Raw genomic sequence first — 22,352 nt, 5'->3', positions numbered from 1 at the left:
TGTTTCCTGTGGTTGAGTGGCGTCAGCTTTGTCCTTAAATCCTTATCCTGTTACAGCGATCTCTGGCACAAACACTTGTCCTTTCAGCTTCTGGCATGAAAAATGCAGAAGCATCAAACCAGTGAGTTTACTTTAATTTGCTTTTTCATCCCTTCTGCTCATGTTATTTTATTGATTGAATTTTACGTTTTGATGGTCTAATGCCTGAATATTCTCTCTCAAAGGTATGTACGGGACCTCATGTGTCATATGACTGCATATGTTGTAGAAATATCCAGAAAGAATGACCTCAAAGATGTTGCTCACAAACCAGATGTCATTCTTTCAGTAAGATAGTGAATACCTGTGACAAAATCTTTATCAGTGTGTATTCTTTATTCATTTAAACATCCCCAAAAAACAGTCCTTGAATAACTTCATGGATGTCCTGTAGGTCAGTTGCTTGTTAGAGCGGCTTCGTGGAGCTGCTAGTTCTGCAGAACCTCGTACACAGAAGGCAGTTTATGAGATGGGATTCTCTGTAATGGATCCCATTCTAATTTTTCTTGAAGTTTATAAGCATGAGGTACTGAATATGCTAATTTATTTTCCTATCCTGTATTCATTCCATTAGTAGGTGTATTGCAAGCCCTTATCATTAAGTATTAACTTTCTTTTGTTATCTTTCTAATGGTTAAATAGCAGATTTAAACAAGGGTATAGAGTTTTAACTTTAAGAAGCATAAAATCTAGTCCATCAATATTTATGTCTGAAATCAATGCTTTTTAGACTTTCATTATTAGTATTCAGTAATATTTTACACATGTTGAGCCACGTTATGTTCTCTTTGTATAATTCAAAATGGAGCTTGTTATGATTTCTCTGCATGATGCTTAATTATGTATGGATACGTGATACTGATTAGTCCAATAGGGAGCACACAAACTTTGTATATGTATAAACCATTATGTATGCGTATGCACAAAATGTGTAGCAAAAGAGTGTCATTCTAGAAGAACGCGTCCTGTTCTGCAGAACTTTTGGCAAGTGATGCTAAGTGAAGTTATCTTGTCATATAAAATGACTGCTTTGCATATCTCCAAGTTATATGTTTTTCCATATTGGCATAGCATGCCACATGATATACATTGCTGGCCAGGAACCTATTAGCTTATTTACTGGTTGATATGACTTCTGTGTTTTTCTGTTTTCTTTATGAGAAACAGGTTATGGCAGTGTGTTAGCTATTGCAAAAACTAGAAACCAGATTTTATGGTTTCAGTTGTTGTCACAACATGTTTCTCCTGTACTTGAATATCCACAATTGTCTTTTTGGGTTAAATTGTTCATTCTATATAAATTTTTTAATTAAAATTATTTATTTTAAAACTTAATTAAAATAATAATATCCATCAAATTTCTCAAATTTTGAAAAATAAAAGATAAAATGTCATTCAAAGAAATTATTTTTATCATTTTTCAATTGTCATGTACAATAGGATTCTTCTTCGAGCACTAAAAAGTGAGTTTAAAATTATAATAGTAAAATAGAATAATTATAATTTTTTCGTATCTTTTATTATTGTTGAGATTTTTTATTAAATGAATGACCTAACATAAAGATAGTTTCTCCCTCTATTTATAATGCACATCAAATACATTCAAATGACCATAATGCCCTAACTAACTGTCACTAATTAACATAACACTAACACACTTATTAATTCTAATGACTAAAATAACCATTAACACCCCCTCAAGCTGGAGCAAAGATATCATATGCTACTAGCTTGTTACAAATAAATTTAACATGAGTACCCCCCCCCCCCCCCCCAAAGCTTTGGTAAACATGACAAAGAAGTTTCATATTGGACTTCATCGAAGTGGTAGTAATGAACTTCTGCACAAGTTTCTTCCGAACAAATTAGCAATCAACTTCAATATATGTCGTTCACTCATGGAAAACCGGATTAGAAAACCTGATTCTTCCACCATGTTCTTCAATCAAACAAGTTCACAAGTAGTGTGAGCCATAGCCCTATACTCTGACTCAGCACTTGTTATGGCCATCACAGTTTGCTTCGTACTCTTCCAAGAGACCAAATTACCACCAACCAAAATACATTACTCAATTGTGGGTCTTTGAGCAAAAGGCGACCCGATCTAATCTAGGTTTGTATATCCTTGAATATAAGTGTGACCCTATAGTGACCTCCTGTAGGTGCACCTTTGAGATATCTTAAGATATGACTTACTATGCCCCAATGACTTGTCCTCGAAGAATATAGAAATCTACTCACAAAACTTGTTGCGGAAAATATGTTTGACCGAGTGACTGAGATAATTCAACTTTCCAACAAATATCTTGTATCGTCCAGGATTAGGCAACAAATCACCCATATCTAGCACTAATTGTTAGGATCCATGGGTATATTAGCCGATTTGGTTCCCAATAGCCTAGTCTTATCCAACAGATCAAGAACATACTCTCTCTCTAACAAAACAGTTCACGTACGAGATTTGAATACTTCTATATCCAAGAAGTATTTTAACAGTCCCAAATCTTTGGTTTGAAATTTAGTCTATGTAAAATGTTAAGGCTCCAAATACCTTGATCATCATGACCTATAATTACAATATCATCCACATACACAATAAGAAGGATCCTGGTTGATAAAGTATGACGATAAAACACAGAGTGATCCTGTCACGCCCCGAACCCGCAGATGGGTCCTAGGTGTGAAAATAGTAACCTAACTTGTCTCTCTATCAATTAAATATACATGATACAATACTGGAAGAGGGTCCGACCCCGTGGGGTATACGGAAGCTCTATAAAATATACACATATACATCCATACTCATCAAATACACAGCAGAAACTGTTCAATCTATCCATATAACATACCATACCAGAGTCTATACAACACTAGGATATACATTCTCATAATTACAAAACATACTCCGGGTGTCTACAAAAACCATCACGATAACTCGGTTACAAAACTCGAACCTATCCAGGCACTAACTGTAGTTAAACGACACCCTCGCTTCCGGATGTTAGGATGTTAGTTTCAGCTACCCGAAGGACCTGAAAACATTTGTATATACATTCGAGGCGAGATACCTCTTAGTAAAAAAGAAAACAGGTTATATTAGTGTGTGGCATACCAGTGTTATTTTACGTAAAACATAACACCATACAATACGATACAGTTTCAAAACATTTTCATACAGTTCCATACAGTTCTAGTATTTTCACCAATCCATTCCAATACATACGATACCCAAACATACGGTCAATGTTGTCACACTCAAGCAACCGAAACCCTGTGATAACCGAAGCCTCACAGCGGTACGTCGCCAATATGGTGTAGCTCACACCCATCGGTGACCAGTCAGAACACACTGGTGATATTTCACATCCTCGGATATAGAGCCGGACACTCTCGCCCACGGTAATGAACCGGTACATGGCGCAGCGTAGGGTAATTAGCCGCCATATAGCTGTTTCAGCGTACAGTAATTAGCCGCCACTAGCTGATTTCACAAAACTTGGAATCATTTTGGAACTCACGTTCCTATACTCATCAGCGTACGGTAATTAGCCGCCACTAGTTGTTTTACAAAATACCTGGAACAATTACATATACATTCCACACTTATTTGGTATATCGTAAATCATATCGTTTTCCAATTCTAACATACAGTTTTATACAAATATGGATACGGTCACCTCAATAATACAATTTAAACACAACATACAGTTTTCCAATCAAAGTAGAGATGATACCCGAAAATCTCGATTTTTCCGAAAACTGTAACCCGAAAATCTCGCATTTTTGCCCGATAGATTTTCTCAAATAAGTAGTCAAAACATACATACGATCGTAACCTATAGGTTTACCGATCTCGATTTTAAAAATAAACTGATATAAACAAAATCCCCTTACCTTAACCCGAAATCGAACCACGAACTCTACGGCTCCCACAACTACGAACCGAGACACCAAAACCTAAACAACGTAGAACAATACTTCCTTACAACTCGTACTACTACACATATTTAGAAACAAAAAAAAAAAAACCGAGCCTTTTCTTGATTTTTGATCAAAACTCGAAACTGCTCGAAACGAGATTCCAATCCGCTATTCGCGAAGAGAATCTTGCCCTGATCTACGCAGTAACGTCGGATTTATGAATCAGGCGACGAACGACAAAGAAATCTAGAGAGAGAGAGAGAGAGATCCTTAAGTTCTAGAGAGCGAGAGAGGATATTTCAAGATTAATTAGCTTGGAAGCAATGAAAACTGATATTTATAGCCCTTGACTCGGCTGTCCTCGTTGACGAGCCTGAGATCCTCGGTTTCCTAAAATCCCTCGACTTCTCCTCGTCGACGAACCTTTGAATTTCGTCGACGAGCAGCACATAGAATTCATCGACGAACTCTGCTCAATTACCAATTTACCCTTCTTTTATATAATTAATCCATATATCACAGTTTGGGTTGTTACAGATCCACTACACACCATCGAAGACCAAACTCAAGTACTACAACACTGAACCGTCTATAGACCTCTTACTCAAGATCACCATGCAAGAAGACATTCTTCACATCTAACTAATGCAGAAGCTAGTGACAAGTGGTGGCCAAGGAGATGAATAGGAAAACTATGTAAGTTTGGCAAACGGGGAAGAGGCATCAAAATAATCCAACCATATGCCCTAGGTATGTCCCTTAGCAACAACATGCCTTCAGAGGAGCCACAAAATCATCAAGGTTGACTTTCACAATGTAGACCCCTCGTGACAACCAACCACAAATTTTTTCAAGAGGAAGAGATACCAATTCCCAAGTATAATTGTCCTATAAAGCGTTCATCTCTTCAACCATGGTATTCCTCCACCCAGAGTGGGCTAAGGCTCCAAAAACAAATTTAGGATGGGCAGCAGATAATAAAGTAATAACAAAATAATAATAGGATGGTGATAAGAAGTCATAGCAAACATTGTTGTAGATTGGATGTTTACCTTTTTGAACAACAATGAGAGGATCAACATTGTGGCGAATATGATCATCAAATAAGGAAACCAAGGGCGTGGTAGTAGAAGCTAGAGGGGATTCTCTTCCTTGTCGCTGCCCTCATGAATGCACCTGCAAATTAGGACAATTGAGACAATGAAAAGGAGTCAAACTACAAGGAGACACAAGTGGATGATTGGGTAAGAATAGCAAACTAGAATCTGAAAGATAAGGCAGTGGAAGAGACTCATTGAGATCAGAAGCACTCAGGGACTGAGTGTAGTATGTTGTAGAGTCAAAGAAGGTAACATCTACTAAAACAAAAAGTGAAGGAGAGTAGGACTACAACAATGATATCCCTTTTGAGTATATGAGTAGCCCAAAACGACACATTTTATAGAGTTAGATGATGAACAAAGGACAAACACTCGAATATACGAGGAGGTAAAGAGAATAGAGTTAAATTAGGAAAGAGAATGTAGTAAGAAATCTTACCACTAAGAACAGAGGACGGCATCTTGTTGTTAGGGTAGCAACCAGTAAGCACGTCATCACTTCAAAATACTTTAAATACATGCATTCGATAAAGTAAGGTGCAAGTTATTTCAAGGATATGCATATAGTTCTTCTCTACAACCCCATTTTGTTCAAGAGTGTGGGCACATGATGATTGATGAACAATACCAAACTGAGTCATATAATTAGTGAATTGAGTACCGAAGTACTTTTAAGCATTATCACTCCGAGGTATTCGAACTAGCAAACCAAATTGTCTTTATTTCAAAACAAAAAGGCACAAAATATATGAAGTAACTCAAAGTGATCTTTTATTAAATATAGCTAAGTCATTCTTGAATAATCATCCACAAAGGTTACAAAATACTGATAACACAACTCTACTAGAACCTCAAACAACAGAATGGACTAACATGAAAGGGCTTGCAGCTCGTTTATTGACTCGGGAAGCAAAAGGCACATCATAATGCTTTCCCAACTAACAAGACTCGCATTCAAGACTGGACACCGAACTCAAATCAAGAACTAGACATTTCAACTTTTCCAAGGAAGGATGACCAAGGTGACAATGAATTTGGAGAGGTGTGCCAATAGAAGGAGGTAGCAGCTCAAAGTGATAAAGTCCACCAGCTTCATGCCCTTCGCCAATGGTCTTCCTTATCTTCAAAGCTTGAATGATCATAGAATTAGGGAAGAATGCTATTATACAATTCACAGATTTGGTAATCTTGCTAGCTAACATAAGATTGAAAGAAAACTTGGGATTATACTAAACCAAAGGAAAAGAAAGAGAAAAATTGGGATTCTATAGCCCCCATTCCCTTAACAGCAATGGTGGATCCATTAGCAAAAGTAACACAAGGTAAGTTTTTAGGATAGTGGAGTGTAGAGAAGAAATTAGGTATACCTACAATATAATTGGTGGCAACAGAGTCTATAACCCAAGGATTAGGACGAGAAGTACTGGATGATGGGCATGCTATAGGGTTACCTATTTGGGCAAGAAATGCAATGGGAAGAGAAGCTTGTTGTGACACTTGATACTGTTGGAACTTGGAATACTCTTCTTTTGACATACATATAGTATGTTGCCACCTACTTGGCCCCGAAGGTGGATGCATTGGCAACATTTCAAGGTTTACCATGGAGATCTCAGCACTGCTTAATAGTATGATTATCTCATCTACAATGAGTGCACTTGCAAGGAATGCCTCTACCTTGTCCATCTCCACCACCGCAACCCGCTCGAATCACCTTGATAACTTCGGCAGTTGCTAGGTTGGAAACTAGAATCACCATACGTGGCAAAGATTGTCCTCTCAAAGCCAAATGCAAGAGCAGGAGAGTATGTGCTAAAGAAGAATGAAGGATGCAAGCATAAATATTAGCAAATGATGGCAACTCTACACTACCAAGTATTTGGGATCGAATTGCCTCAAAGTTAGGTCTCAAACCCTCTAGACTCTAAAGAACTATCATATGCTTCCTATACTCCTGCATCTCACGAACATTGACAATTATTGGTGGCATGATGTTAAGCTCCTCATGATTACATTCCATCTCTCCAAAATACTCTGTAATGCTCCTATCTCCTTATTGTAACTAAAAGTACTCCTAGGATAAATCATACATACATGTAATGTTACTAGGATTACGAAAGCTTGGCATAATCTCAAATCTCCTTGCATGTATCTAGATGCCTGCGCATTTGTGCAATCTAGTGCTCCATCAAGTTCTACAAGAGGAAACAATCAAGGTAATGTTACTAGGATTACGAAAGCTAGGCATAATCTCAAATCACCTTGCATGTATCTAGATGCATGAGCATCTGTGCAATCTAGGGCTCCATCAGGTTGTTGGTTGGAGTCTTGGAGATATGCAAACCCAGGTAATTCTTTTCCAGATCTAGATCTCAAGAATGGGAAGGCCCAGATTTCATTCCCCATAACTCATGGAATTGGTGGGAAGGAGGATGCTATACCCTCTAATAATGAAATCCATTCCAAGTCTCCAGCACTCCAAGTTTCGAAATGAGCTGAATGAACTTTGGATCATACTGAGAATACTAGCAGTTCAGAGTCAAAAGCAGATTGGATGTTAAAAACACTATTAGCTTCAAAGAGGGTTTAAAAGGTTGGGTAGAAAGAAGTAAAAAAAACCAGGGCTGCTTTTGGTTTTTTTTTTTTTTGTGGGGGGGATTGAATTGCTTATGTCTTTTTTCCAGATTCTAACTAGATTGGAGCAAGTTGTCAGATTTTCCTAGTCTTTCTAAATAAACCCTAATAGCCTTAGCGCAAGGAAAATAATTCTTTTCATCCAATATTTTAGTTATCTATGTCAGCGATGTAAGGGAACATGTTTTTGGGATTCATAGACTCCATCCCATCGCTCACAAGCTAGACCACTATCAAACAAAAGGAACAATCAAAACTAACCAGGACAATCACAAAGTGAACTAGCTAAACAACCACGGACAAGGTGAACCACCAACAAACTAATATAACCCTACCACAACATCAACTTATGAACACTACCACTGCTCCAAGAGACTCACGAATAGCCTTTACTAACACTGAACAACAACTAACGGATTACCATGAGTGCATGGTCGAGAAAGTTTGATTTTTGAGCAAGCCTAGTAGCTTGATAATATGGCCTAGGGAAGGAATCAAAACATGCTGGAGGAAAATAACAAAAAAAAGGTGACCTAAACACCCTCACGCGCTGGAATGTGGGGTTGAGACTGCCAGCAGTTTGCTGGTGCATGGGGGTGTGTCGGGTTGTTTCTAGTGATGGGATTTTGTAGGGTTATAGTCCAGAGAGTTCTATCTTTGGCAATATGGTTGGTTTTGTGAAATATTGAAGGGTTGTAGTGATTCTGAGAAGGACTGCAACGGGAGGGTATTTTTCCGCGGTGACTGAGTTTGGTTTGATGGTAGGGTTTACGTTGTATTTCGCTCGGTTAACACAAAGATAAGGTCTCTCCCTTTACTTATAATAGATATCAAATACGTTCTAATGACCATATTACCCTCTAATTAACAACACAAGAAGTCAACAGCACACTTAATAATACTGAAAGACTGAAATAGCCATGAAAAATTATAATATTTTAATTTATATTGTTTTACATTTTTATTATTTATTCATATTTTTAAGTTTTATTTGATTCGAGAACAAAATTGAACATAACTTCAAGTAGGTTTTAAATTTGTTTTAGTTTTGGAGATATTAACCAAACAAGTTGCTAGATTCTAGTTTTTAATTTATTCCTTCTTTCATTTTTTATCTAAAAAATACAGATTTGGGTCATCATTAATCATTTTTAATAATATGAACTTTTTGATAATATTATCAGTAAATATGCATATGGGTTTGACCTTCATGCTTCATACCTTTTATAGTTTCAATGGAAGGAAAGATGACACAAACAGTCAAGTCAACTCCATTTGTTAGAACAGCTTCCATCGAGTCTCTATACCTTTCCGTTATTTATTTCATAGTGATTTATATTTCTTTTAATTTCTTTTTTTCTAGTCTTCTTTCAGTTTTCATTTTTTGTTCTTGGGTTTCATTTCTATAATATTTGGAAATGATACTTGTTAAATTACCACTTGACCTAAAAGCGTAAGTTTTTAGTTGTGGACCCATTGTGGTCCGCCCCTTCCCCGAACCCTACATACACGGGAGCTTTGTGCACCGGGCTGCCCTTTTTTATAAATAACGTATATTGAGCCCTAATAGTCCCCAGTGCTTGCGGCTTGATTGTGCATGGAGAGATTAACAAATGATGACCAACACCCATTGTAGGGAGTAATGCAAGCAACAATGCTAGAACCTAGGACCTCTTCGCAACCATGGATCTAATACCATGTTAGATTACCACTTTACTTAAAAGTAGCGCTGCAAATGAACCTGAACATAAATGATTTCAGTTCATCAGCAGCTTGATTATAGGTTCAGTTTGAGCTCATAATAGGCTTTGGATTAGACTCATTTATAGTCTAGTTTAATAAGGTTGAATAGAGGTTGATAGATTGTCATGGGCTTATTTAGCTCAAACTACACAAATTTACTAACAGCGCCAATATCCAAAGCCAATAGGCTAGCTCAATGGGAGCAAAAAAACTATAAGGCGGTATTAGTAAGAGCTCTTTTTCACGCTTTTGCCTAACAAAGCCCTAAAAGTCTCTCACCTATCTATGAGGGGCTCCAAAGGAACCAAACCATTCATAAGCATCATAGTAGCTCGGCTCAGTAAGGGCTCAGGAGCTTGTTCATTCGCATAATGAACAAATAAGCTTGCCTTGAGCTCAACCTCAGTTGACATTTTAATAAACAACCTTAAGCATGACAAGGCTTGGCTCAGTTCGGCTTAGCTCATTTGTAGCCCTACCAAAAAGCTTAAGTTGTTAGGTTGTGGATCAGAAATGTATATCAAATCCCTAACAATACCAAACAGCCCCTTAACTTCTGGTCAAGTAGCTTATCTAAAAGGGTATCTATCATATGGTTGCCTCAAGGTCTCATGGTTTTAGATTGCAGTCACAGGTAACATCGCGTAATGGTCACGGGTGTCGTGGGATGCGGGAGACGTAGGTGTTGCGTAATTGGAAGCGGGCGTAACGGTTGTGAATTTTTTTCACGCATGCATGATCATGCCAAAATTGAAGAATAAGCATGCAATCCTTTAGTACATGACTTTTAATGAATTTTGATTGCTTTAATTCAACCTACAAATACTTTTTAATAGGTAATATGAATTTTATATTAATTTTAGTACATTGTTTATAGAAAAAGTCATATTTTTTTATAGTTTGCAGTACTTTAATGGGTAAAAAAATGTAGAAATGTAATTGAAATGGAGAACCAATTAATTAGAGACATAAAATAACTAATGAGTCAGTATACATATACTTGAATTTGAAAAAATGATTAGTATCAATAGTTTAATAGTCAATATATGAATGCAATATTACAATTTACAACAATACAATAGTCACATTTCACCATAAAAAAGAATGACGTGGAGGTTCTTCATAGTCTCCATCTCTATTTTGAGATTGGGATTGGGAATTATCTCCCCACCCTTGCGGAAATATATAGCTAAACAGACCCATGTTCACGTCATTTTGTTGTTGCTCCTAAAAATCAACTGGTGGCGAAATCCAATAGATATAGGAGATGCATAATCTTCTTCTTGACCATATCGTGAATGGTATCCATAATTTGCCGCTGGGGCTCGCTGTGGATAGTGATTAGTAGAAAACTCACTAGACCTTGACTCACTAGGATAAGGATGATATGCATGATATGGATCATAGTGCTGAGGTGGTGGATACATTGGATGAAAACTACTATCATGAGATCCATATGATTTTGATGATGAATCATCTAAACCAAATTCACCAAAACTATGAACCACACCATATGAATCTTTAGTAGAATCATGATCTCGATGTTGATGACTTCTTCTAGTCCGTGCTCCATCATTCCCACTAGGGCCACCACTAGGAGCACTCCTCCTCCTAGGTTGTGAAGATTGGTACTTAGGAGGAATAATACCCAAATCATAATTTTTAGGTATATCATATAATTCATAACGACCAAGAGGATATGTGTCTCCTAAAAATGATGTCCCTATGTCATACCCATAATCATATTTTGCACCGCCACCGCCACCGCCACCATTACCCCCAACCCAGCACCACTACCACCATCATCATCACTTGGCGGGCTCAATCGATTCCTTGTTTTTGTGTGCATGAGGCTAAAGGTGCTCCAATTACACTCACAGTTCAAAGCTGATGTAGTTTGCCTAAGAACTCTAATTGCTATTCTCTATAGCACAAGAACACACATGCCATAGTGGATCAACCTTTCGGATGTATTGAATAATTGAAGAAAATGTATGTCAATAATCAATATAGTGTATTTTTGAAAATTCAAGTTTGAAACATAAAAAATGACAAAATAGATTCATTCATTTATTATGTATCTATAATTACCAAGATTTGTTTGTTTCACTAACCTTTAAGTGAACAGAGTTCCAAATGTCTCCTATCTATCCCAATGTACCAATAACTAGAAAAGGATGATTATGAAGTATAGTAGCAATTATTACGAAATTAAATCAAGATTTGTTTAATAGCCCGAATTTGAGTATCTATATTGGGTACCAACTTGGTATCACTTTTTTAACCACATCCATGACTTCTCTAGCAACTTTAGGAGAGGGTGGCACACCATAAAGAAATTAGAGGTTCAAAAAATATCCTAAAATTAAATTCATAAATGTATTAGTCAAGTATGCAACTATGCAAGAATGTAACAATATAATATTTACACTTGCCAGCTACGTGCAAGTCTTGATGCAATTGAAAACTCCACCGGTTATCAATTATTTTCCAATTATTTTTGTAGAACCAAAACTCTTTCTAAATAGCCAGCTTCGCCCTATCAATTGCCTTATATATGCAACCCATGGTTCGTTTTTCATCACCATCAATTAATTTAAGAACTTCCACCAAGTGTTCCTGCACTTTAATTATATTTGAGGCTTAAAATTCTTTCCCTAAGATAATCTTCTTTGCATCATATGCTGTGCTTGATTTTGCCATCCCAAACCTTTCTTCATAAAATTCACTATCCATATGTGGTTGTAAATAAAAGAGGATATTGTTTTCGAATCTTCTAAGACTTTTTTCACATTACTTTTCTTACTAATGTCTTCAAAAATAAGGTTTATGCAATGAGCTGTACATGTTGTCCAGTAGAAATTGGGTCTCTTTTGCATTAATAATTTTCCTCCTGCCTTCATTGCAGCTTCATTACCAGTCACTACTTGGACAACATTTTTCTCTTTAATCTCTTCAATCACTTCATCCAATAATCTGAAATGAAATTTTAGATTTAATAATTACTGCTACTTAATTAAAAATATACAAGTCGTCAAGTTACCCGAGTCTATAAATTTATAAAATTATTTGCATAGACAATCAAAATTAAAACATTACCTGAAATAATATTCAGTTGTTCGGTCTGGCACATCAAAGGCATCAACTCATTTGTGGAAGAGAGTGCCTCTATTGCAATAAACTAAAAATTTTATTATGTGTTTTTTGTGGGCCCTGACCAACCATCACACATAATGGTTACACCTCACTCCTTCCAAATGCCAGCAAAATAAGATATATAATTTTACATTTTATGATTCTCTTGCTCCAAATATATTTCAGAGACCTCATAGGGTGATGGGCCGTTCACCCCATTTCCAACCTTTGCAACAACATCAAACATCGGCTACATAAATGGAGAATCAACTGCATTTGCTGGAATTCGATTATAAATTAGGAATTTCCCCACTGCTTTTCCTAATTTGCTCCTTAAACCCTTTAGAATTTTGGTATTTATTTTTGGTTGTTTGGCAATCCTACTTTTGAGAGTTGGGTCCATTGCCCTTAATCTAGCTTTAGGGGGCATTAGGGTTAATTTATTGTCGTCCACTTCCTCTACCTTCTCGAACAATTTGTCATCAAGCTTTGCCAAATTCACCAGCACTGCCACTACCAGGACCACTACCCTGTTCATAATAATTACCACTTCCACTAGTTCTTGCCCTAAATCTTTGCCTCTCTTCCCATTCTTGTTGTGCTCATATGTTTTCTTGTCGAGCAAATTTCATTCTTTCCTCATCTGAATCTTCTTCATCACTCAAATTTTCAAAATCTTATCTAATTTGAGCTTCCAGTTCCTCTTGCCTTTTTTCGTTTCTCTTTATTCTTCTCGACGTATGGTTGTAGATGTTTCATCATTTTTATTCTAACCTGTGTGGTTACATTTGGACATGAAGAGTGCTGACCCTTTTTATGTGCCAAGTGTTGTTCTTTAATTGTCTTTCTACATAATTTACATAAGACAACATGTCTACTGGAGTAGCAAAATGCCAACCAATGTCTTCACTAGGTCGCTCTTCTTCCTTTATTATCACACGGCATCTTGATGCTTGATTAGATGATTTCTACACAAGTAAAAATAAAAGGTTATGGTCGTTATACAAGAAATTAAGAACAAGATGGTACATAATTAGCAAATTACATAACAGTATAACATAAATAATGGATATAAATTTAAGACTTTAAGCTGCTAACTATTAAGTATTAAGTATTAAGTTATTAACTAATAACTTAATAACTACCAAAATAGGAAATAGGAATTGATAAAGTTAATACTTAATACTAATAAATTATTATCTATCGATTCTATTATGATATTTCTCAAATTATATAAATTTTAGTTGATTTATACATATATAATACAATTATTTATATTACAATTTTTAATTTAATAAGGGGAGCTTAGGCGTAATGGTAAGGTTGTCGCCGTGTGACCTGGGGGTCACGGGTTCAAGGCGTGAAAACAGCCTCTTGCAAAAATGCAAGGTAAGGCTACATACTATAGATCCATTATGGTCCGCCCCTTTGTCAGACCCCGCATACGCAGGAGCTTTGTGCACCGGGCTGCCCTTTTACAATTTACAATTTAACAAAATAAACATAGAATTGTAGATCTTACAATTTAATTATTTAAAAGGTAGTGTACTTGAGTCAATTGACTAATTATGTAGAAATTAGAATATATTATAAATTGTAAATCTAATATTAAACTATTAATTGTTAAGGTATGTAAAAAAATGAATATGTGGATTTATAATTTGCAGTAATTCTTATATTAATTAATAATTTTTTAGTAATTTAATAATTACTAACTGAGTGCAGCCCTACAATCTAAATCTAATGTTAAATAATAAATATGTAGATCTATAGATTCTATACTTTACACTAATTTTTTATATTAATTAATAAATTTTACTTAAATAATTAATTATTTGCAATTTTACATACATAAAATAAAATATGAGTAAGTATAAACTTAAAAGTATAAAATAAACTAAATTAGTAGGCTACTAGCAGTGTAGCACTGTAGTAGTGCTGGAGTGGCCTCTGCTGCTTCAAATTAAAAGAAATAATTAAAAAAAAGAAGAAGGAAGATTGGAGTCTGGAAGAAGACATACCAAGTCCCGACAGTGGCCGAACCTGCTGAATAGAGTGAGTTTCTGCTGCAAGCCTCCAAATCATCAAATTTCTTCTTGAATTCACGATTTCCTTGTAGAATCTACCCTAAACATTCCCAAATAACAGCAATTTTGCCAAGAAATTGTGAAAATCTCCACAGATTGAAGAGCCAACTCAGCTGACCTGCTGAGCACAGCTTCAAACAACAAATCAAACCTGATATTGGGTGTTTTGAAGCTTCAGATCAGCAAATCTAAGCTGGACGAAGGAGAGGAGAGGGAAAGAAGCACCAACACACAAATAGAACCACAAAAAATGAAGCAAATTCGAGGAGATAAGGCGTTCGCAGCCGTAACGGTGTGTAACGGCCATTATGGACCGTAACGTAAGTGTAACGCCCGTTACGGGGTTGTTACGGCCGTGAATTTTACACTCGCTGCATTAGCAGCTTGTAACGGTATCAGAGCTCTCATTTTTCGTTACATAACAGCTGTTATTTAATACCATGCAAGGTCTTGTGTTCAGTTCTCTATGAGATTAGTCTCCCCCTTTAATATGTTATCTAATGCAGAGGCCTATAATGGATGCATCACACCTGAGTGTTAAGGCAGCATTTGTACTGCTGGCCACAACCTAGTAGCTTAATCTTTCAGTAAGGAAAGTGATTTTTCATTCCTGTTGAAAGCAATAATAGAAGTTTTGTTAGAGATATTTTTTTATGGACTTTAAGATTTTCAGTTTGTGCTCATGATAATTATTGGTTTTCAAATTTGTAGTAACCTGCATGAAATAAACTCCCTGAAGTCAATGTTCAATCCTAGATCAATCATATTCTGTGGAAATTTAGATCGCCTGTTCATCTATACTGATGTTAATTTATTGTTTAGTTTGCAGTTGTCTATCTGCTACTTAAGTTTGTTGTTGATTGGGTAGATGGACAAATTATCTACCTGGAGGCTCCAGAAACTGCAGTTGTCGTTAACTTCTGTATGCATTTGCTGCAGCTATACTCTTCTCATAATATTGGCAAGGTAAGTTTTTGTTGGTAGGGTTCCTCTTGGAATTCTTTTCATGTTATTCATACAACTACATAGTTAGAAATTTTGGCAGTTCAATTATTGTCATTAGCATTAGAACCATTTCCCCACTTAGAACTGCCAACTAACTCCAGTAACTGTTGCTATAATGCATTGATTAAATTTCTGATGATACAAGGGCTTTCTTAGCATTAATCGTTCTGTATGCTCACCCACATGTTCTCACATGCATTTAGTAATCAGAAAAACCAGGTCTTCTGCAGAGGAAAAAAGCTTTATTGAAATTTTAAAAAAAAAATTGTGTAATTTTTGGCTAAAGAAACTACAAAAAGTTTCATTGAATTCTCTTTAAAAGAATGTGACAGTGTTGAGAGAGCTCCAAATATGATCCATCGTTGTTGTTGGATTGGTATGGCCCCCAAGAAAGGAGGGGGATATCGGCCGAATTGGGTGTAAATTAAAATATTTGTGCTAAATTGCGACAAGCTGTCTTGGGATTTCCATTTTTGTTGGTCCCTTAATGATAGGGAGGTGTAGAGCTCTTCTTTTTTTTTTTTTGGTTCTGTTGGAGGGTTGTCGTCCTTCCATTAGGAGGGACAGTTGTCCATGGATTCTAGATTCATTCGGGGAGCATCCTTGTAAATTTATTTGAGCATTTGATCCATGAAAACCCATCCTTTTCGCTTCATTTTACTATTTGGAAGGCCAAGATTCCTTCTAAGATTAAGTTTTTTATTTGGCTGGTTGTTTGTAGAGTTTACGCTAACAATCTGTTGCAGAGTAGGGTGCCTCTTCTAAGGCTTTATCTCTGGATGTGTGCGCTCTTATCTTTTGAGAGTTCAGAATCTAATTCTGCTGTTTTCCTACATTTCTCTTTACCTAGGAGCGATTGGAATAAGAAGTTTGGTTTTTTGGAGAGAGTTGGATTTGCTCAGAATCAGTGGATGGTTTGAACAGAAGATTTTTTGGAGAAGTAGTTGTGCGTCAAATTGAATAGAAGCTCTAATCCTACGGTGGTTGTCAAAGATATTTCTCTCCTATGGGGGTCTTGACTCCTATTTTACTATGCAACCTATTTTACTTCATATCTATTTCTTTGAGCTAATATGAAAGGGCTTTTATGCTAAACAGCTATGCTTACTTTCTGATTTGAAAAAACAGTTTTGGTGTGTAACTTGTGAAGTTGTTGCTTCAGTTTTTCCAGCGATCACTTTTCAGTTTTATGGCCTTAAAAGTTCCAACCTTAGCTGCATTTCAAACTTATTTTGAGAGCTCTCTCTTGGTTTTACAGCTTTGGCTAATTGGGTTTTTGGTCTTCAATTGTTGTAATGGCTGGTAGTTTCTGATCTTCTACAATAGCTAGCTGTTACTATTTTAATTTGCATGGCTGGTTTTTTGACTAAATTATTTGCAAGGTTTATTTTTTCAGTTTTTTAGTATTTAAGACAATGAATTGAGTCCACCTCTAACTCCCTCCTGCAGTGCCCCTAAAAAAGTGTATTTCACAGCTTTTGAGATAGGCTTGACCTTCCAATACTTCTCATAACACTTCTGTCCTCTCCACCTCACCTTCTTTTCTCTAGATAAATATTAGTGTGTGCCTAGATTGAGTAGTTCGTGAGCTTCTGGTTTAGTGTCCAGCTCACCAGTAGCATTGGCTGTCAAATCTTGGAGACCGGGCATCAAGTACCTACTTCATTATTGAAGGCGGCAAATTTGGTTTTAAGATGACAGAGTTTCTTGCTTCACCCTGCAATCTCTTTAATGTAACTTGTTCTTTTGTAATTTTTCATCGAAGTATTCTATTTTTTGTTATGTCCCTGAGGTTCCATTGTGCTTAAATGAAATAAAATTTAAATTATTTCCACCATTTGGTAGGGGTAGAGATGGTTTGTCTTTGTGGAGGTACGGATATTTTGCTGTTTGGTTGGGCATATGGTTGGAACAGATGCTCATTTTTTTTGTGGGGAAGAAGATTCCTCGGTCTACGCTCTGGGATAGGATTCAGTATATGGCTTTGTTGTGGCCTTCTGCAGCTGGTTGTTTTGTAGGGATGTGTTTGTGGATTTACAGCATTACTGGCTGTGTTTGATTTTAAATTTTTTCCTTTGTCCTCTTCTCTTCCTAGGAGGATTTCCCATGCTCCTTTTTGTACATTCTTTATTCTTCAAAGAAATTTCTTTAAAAAAAAACTATTTATAAAATTGAAGTGCAGAAGCAAGCACAAATATCAACACAACTAAACAAGATTGAATGGATGGAAAACTAAAAGAGAGAGATGCATAAGATTTGTAGTGATTCGACCTCTCTTGATCTAGATTCACTTCCCGACAAAGAATTCTTAAAAATCACTGATAAGAGTAAAACAGTACATGTACACTTGGTGAGCAAGTTCTCGATCCTTCACACAAGCTATGAATACTTGATCTCAATCCCAACATTAACACTTGAGAGTACCTCACTCACACAAGTAATATCGTAAGGTAATATCACACACACAGAGGAAACATACCACAATAAAACTCACTGTTTCAAAGACAGTAGCAGAGTAGTGTGCATTTCTGGGCTTTGTGAGTTGACTGACTGCTGACAGTCGATTGTGCTTGATCCATGCTAGTGATAAGATGTCTCACGGTGTTGTTTGCAAAAGATAAGTTACTATGAGATAACTCATGGATGCATCCATACAAGAACATCTATTGATGAGTTGTTTCAAGGAGTCTGCTCATTCAGAAGGATTTTCCAAAAAAAAAAAAATGTATTATGGAAAATATCAAAAAAATTAATTAAGTTATTGCTGTGATATCATATTGTGCTATTGATGTGATATCTTATTACCCTTTAGTCCTGGAAAATTAGTGAAGGTAGAGTAGGTAAAAGATGGAGCAAAAAGAATGATAAAAAGGCAACTTCCTTAAACAGGCCACTTTATTTTTCTTATGTATTAATAGATAATGTATTTAGGCATTATTTTGTAATTGCATAACACTAATCTTAGGCCACGTTTGGGAATTAAAAGTGTATCCATATGAATGGGAATGAGGGCAAAATGAGAATGAAGCCATTTTTTTGGAATAATGAGAATGTAAATAAACGTTGTGGGGCCTGACATTATTGTGGGAACCTCAATTCAAGATATTAGCATTGGGTTTCCGTGGAGAGATATGGGAATGGCAATCCAGGTAGGATTGCATTGTTATGCCTCAAAATTACAATATTACCCTTTTATTGCAATAACAAGAAACAAAGAATACCTTACACACCCTAATGGTTCAACTACTGCTTAAATGATCCAAACACGAGTAGGAGTGTATCATTATTCCCATTTTTTCAGGGAATGCGAGTTGTTAGGCTGGGATTCCAATCCTACTCATTCCCATACTAATTTCCAATTATAGAGTTAGCTTTTTGAGTCTGACTATTATATACTTATATTCTGAAAAGAAAAAAAAAAGTGTGTATTGACCACTTTAAACTATCTATTTCTTGCTGTCTTATTGATTAACGACTTGGTTCTGGACAAGTTATCAGCAAATGTTCAGTACAATACAATTTCGCAGATGATATTCTAGTAGTTACTAGTAAATAAATATGAATAGGAGACTATGTGCTTCACTTCTTCCATGTCGGAGTTGCTCAGGTGTCGAACACCCCCAGTTCGATAAATAAGTTGAATTCTGGAGTCCTACAAGTACACCTGAAAAAGACTATTGCTGAACTTTTAACTATGACAAGTTGACAACAGAAACTTACCGCATATTTTTATCTTATCCTGTTTAGTGCTGTAATATGTTCAAAAGAAATCTTTCAAATTCAATTCCTTCCCTTTAAACTACTTGATCCTGTTTAGTGTTCTCATCTTCCTAGTATCTAGTAATCCCATTTCATATTCTCTAATTCACTGTCTTTTCTAGATATCAATTAGTCTTTCAAGCAGCTTGCTGAGCGAAGCAAGAACGGAGAAGTACAAGGATTTACGTGCTCTTCTTCAATTACTTGCAAGCCTCTGTTCAAAAGATCTGGTACATCTCTTTATCAGCTTTATTTTTACAATTGAGAATAGGACTTCTGTTTCAGTTGATATTAGCCTTTGATTGAGCATCACAAGAAATAACAAAAAGTGCAGGTTGACTTTTCATCCAATTCCATTGAGGAACAAGGCATAAATATTTCTCAGGTAAAATGTTTACTGCATTTCCTGTACGCAATTTCAAAAAACAGTCTTAACACATTGATTTTGCAGGTCGTTTACTTTGGTCTGCATATAGTTATGCCTTTAATATCTTTGGACATGTTGAAATACCCAAAGCTTTGTCATGATGTAAGTGCTTTCTTATTGTAACAGATCAAGCTGTATCTTTATTGTCATGTAGTTAATACTTTGCATTCACTTTTGCAGTACTTTGCATTGCTATCACATATGTTAGAGGTTTATCCTGAAATGATTGCACAATTAAACAATGAAGCTTTTGCTCAGACACTTGGTAGTCTTGATTTTGGTCTTCATCATCAGGTAAATTCTCGTCACTGTATCTGTATCTGTATCGCTTGAGATGATCCTGTACTTTCATGTCAGCCCTTTGACTTGACATGTCTATCTATGATTGCCTGATGCCTTAAAGTGCTCTTGCAATAAAAAAGTATACTTCTTAGCATGCCTGATGCCTTAAGGTGCTCTATGATTTTTTTTACTTTGGTTGAACAATTTTGTAGGACACAGAAATTGTAGATATGTGCCTGAGGACTCTCAACGCGCTTGCCTCCTACCATTTCAAGGAGGTGGCTTCCAGTAAAGTAGGGTTGGGCTCGCATGCTTCAGGTTTTAAAGATACAAATGGAAAATTGCAGGAAGGCATCTTGAGCCGGTTCCTTCAATCATTGCTGCAGTTACTCCTCTTTGAGGATTATAGGTAAAGATTTATACTATATTTATTAATTGTTTAAGGTGATGATTGGCGTACAAAAGATAATTGATTATATCACATTGTTTCAATTGGTTAATTATGACAACTACAGTCACCTCCTGTCATTGTTCATGAAAATTACACTCTCAACCTCCTCCCTCCTCCTCCCCCCCCCAGGCCCGCCACCAAACCACATTTGGCAACTACAGTCACCTCCTGTCATTGTTTATGAAAATTACACTCTCAACCTCCCCCCTCCTCCCCCCCCCCCCCCCCCCCCGGGGCCCGCCACCAAACCACATTTGGCTTTCTTCTGGATACAATTTTACACATTTTGACCCTCCACTTGCAAAAATATGTGCCTGCAAACCACCCCACCCCATCACAGGACATTTTTTGTGCACACATTCTGATGCATTTCAATCATGGTTTAAAAAACGGGTAACAGTCCCCCTGTAACTGTAACTGTCATGGTGCAACAGTCGCAGCCACCATGGACATTACATAATGGATAACTGACACCGTGTTAATTTTTTTGGATTAACGAACTTGTTAAAAACACATATATTCACATGTTTTGATCCAGCATCTTACATGCAAATAGTTTAAATGGTTTTTAGTAATTGTAATTAATTTAAAGCTCCCGTGTATGCGGGATTTGGGAAAGGAGTGGACCACAATGGATATATAGTACGCAGCCTTACCTTACATTTTTGTAAGAGGCTGTTTCCACGCCTCAAACCCTTGACCTCCAGGTCATACGGCGACAACCTTACCGTTGCATAATATAGAATGTACATATATCAAATAAGAACAAAATGCATAGTAACAGGACATATTTTCATCCCTAAATCAATTGTTCAAAAACACAACAATTTAAATTAAAAGCCTTGCAGTATGCAAATATGTAGTTGTAATGAAGGAAAAAGTTAGGTTAGTTTAATGCTAGTTATTAAGGAAATACATAATATAGAGTAAAAAACTAAAAGTTATTTTTAAAAAAAATATTACTAACTAAATGAAACGTAAAATTGAGTTTCTAGATTTTAACAACAGCAAATGAGTGAAAAGAAAAATGCAAAAAAGGGACCCAAAATCTTTTTTTTTTTCCTTTTACTTTGCACTGAAACTCAACCCAGATGCCAAAGGGATGTATCCTTCTAAGCATGATAGTTGAGTACCCAATCAAGCAAAGACTCAAGCTCAAGTGAAAGTTCAATGAATCTGAGATGGGGCCTTTTATTAGTAGGGCAAAGTGTTTTCTAATATTTAAGTGTTCAGCCAGTCTTATAATGTAATGGCCTGTGGCCAGTCCATACAGTCTGTAGTGGCTAACGGTACCATATCAGCCAATATGTTCATGAATCAAAGGACCTCCAAGATATCACCCTGTAATGGTCACAGAAGCCATGATACTGCTTCCGCTGTTACGCAAAGGTTACACAAAGGTTTTCTAAAGCTATAATTTCAATACTGACATTTGTTTTGATGAGGACCATATTGTACTTCCAAGTTTTGCTGGAATTCATCACCACTGTTATGGTAGTGATGACTTTTCAAATAAAGAATGCTGAAACATATCCACATATACCTAGTTTGGATGGGTTTCCCCTTTATGTTATATTGTAAAATTACTTGCCTCTTCTTTCCTATATATTGTATAATTTTTTTTTTTTTTTTTTTATGCTTCCAGCATTGATCTTATCAGCTCTGCTGCAGATGCTCTCCTTCCATTGATACTCTGTGAACAAGGCCTTTATCAGGTTATTCTACTTGAACCGTTTGATATTATTATGAAATCATAATGTAATAAATGT

The 22,352-nt window shown here is 36.2% G+C and overlaps 1 protein-coding gene across 5 annotated transcripts in view; it reads left to right on the top strand.

Moving 5' to 3' along the window:
- Positions 1 to 22,352, top strand: part of LOC131153553 (uncharacterized) — a 142,831-nt gene that overhangs the window by 118,680 nt on the left and 1,799 nt on the right. For 2 of the 5 annotated variants that reach the window (XM_058105936.1, XM_058105935.1), the window contains 10 exons: positions 57 to 121; positions 225 to 327; positions 434 to 565; positions 15,482 to 15,625; positions 19,546 to 19,653; positions 19,758 to 19,808; positions 19,875 to 19,952; positions 20,031 to 20,144; positions 20,345 to 20,541; positions 22,229 to 22,298. In XM_058105936.1, the coding sequence (XP_057961919.1) occupies positions 57 to 121; positions 225 to 327; positions 434 to 565; positions 15,482 to 15,625; positions 19,546 to 19,653; positions 19,758 to 19,808; positions 19,875 to 19,952; positions 20,031 to 20,144; positions 20,345 to 20,541; positions 22,229 to 22,298 (1,062 nt within the window). Of the gene's footprint in view, positions 1 to 56; positions 122 to 224; positions 328 to 433; positions 566 to 15,481; positions 15,626 to 19,545; positions 19,654 to 19,757; positions 19,811 to 19,874; positions 19,953 to 20,030; positions 20,145 to 20,344; positions 20,542 to 22,228; positions 22,299 to 22,352 lie in introns of those variants that run through there. The other 3 variants (XM_058105937.1, XR_009136258.1, XR_009136259.1) reach the window with 3 other exon arrangements.

Source organism: Malania oleifera, chromosome 4 (assembly GCF_029873635.1).
Source record: "Malania oleifera isolate guangnan ecotype guangnan chromosome 4, ASM2987363v1, whole genome shotgun sequence".
NCBI classification, from domain to species: Eukaryota; Viridiplantae; Streptophyta; class Magnoliopsida; order Santalales; family Ximeniaceae; genus Malania; species Malania oleifera.
This window is presented reverse-complemented; position numbering and strand designations above follow the sequence as displayed.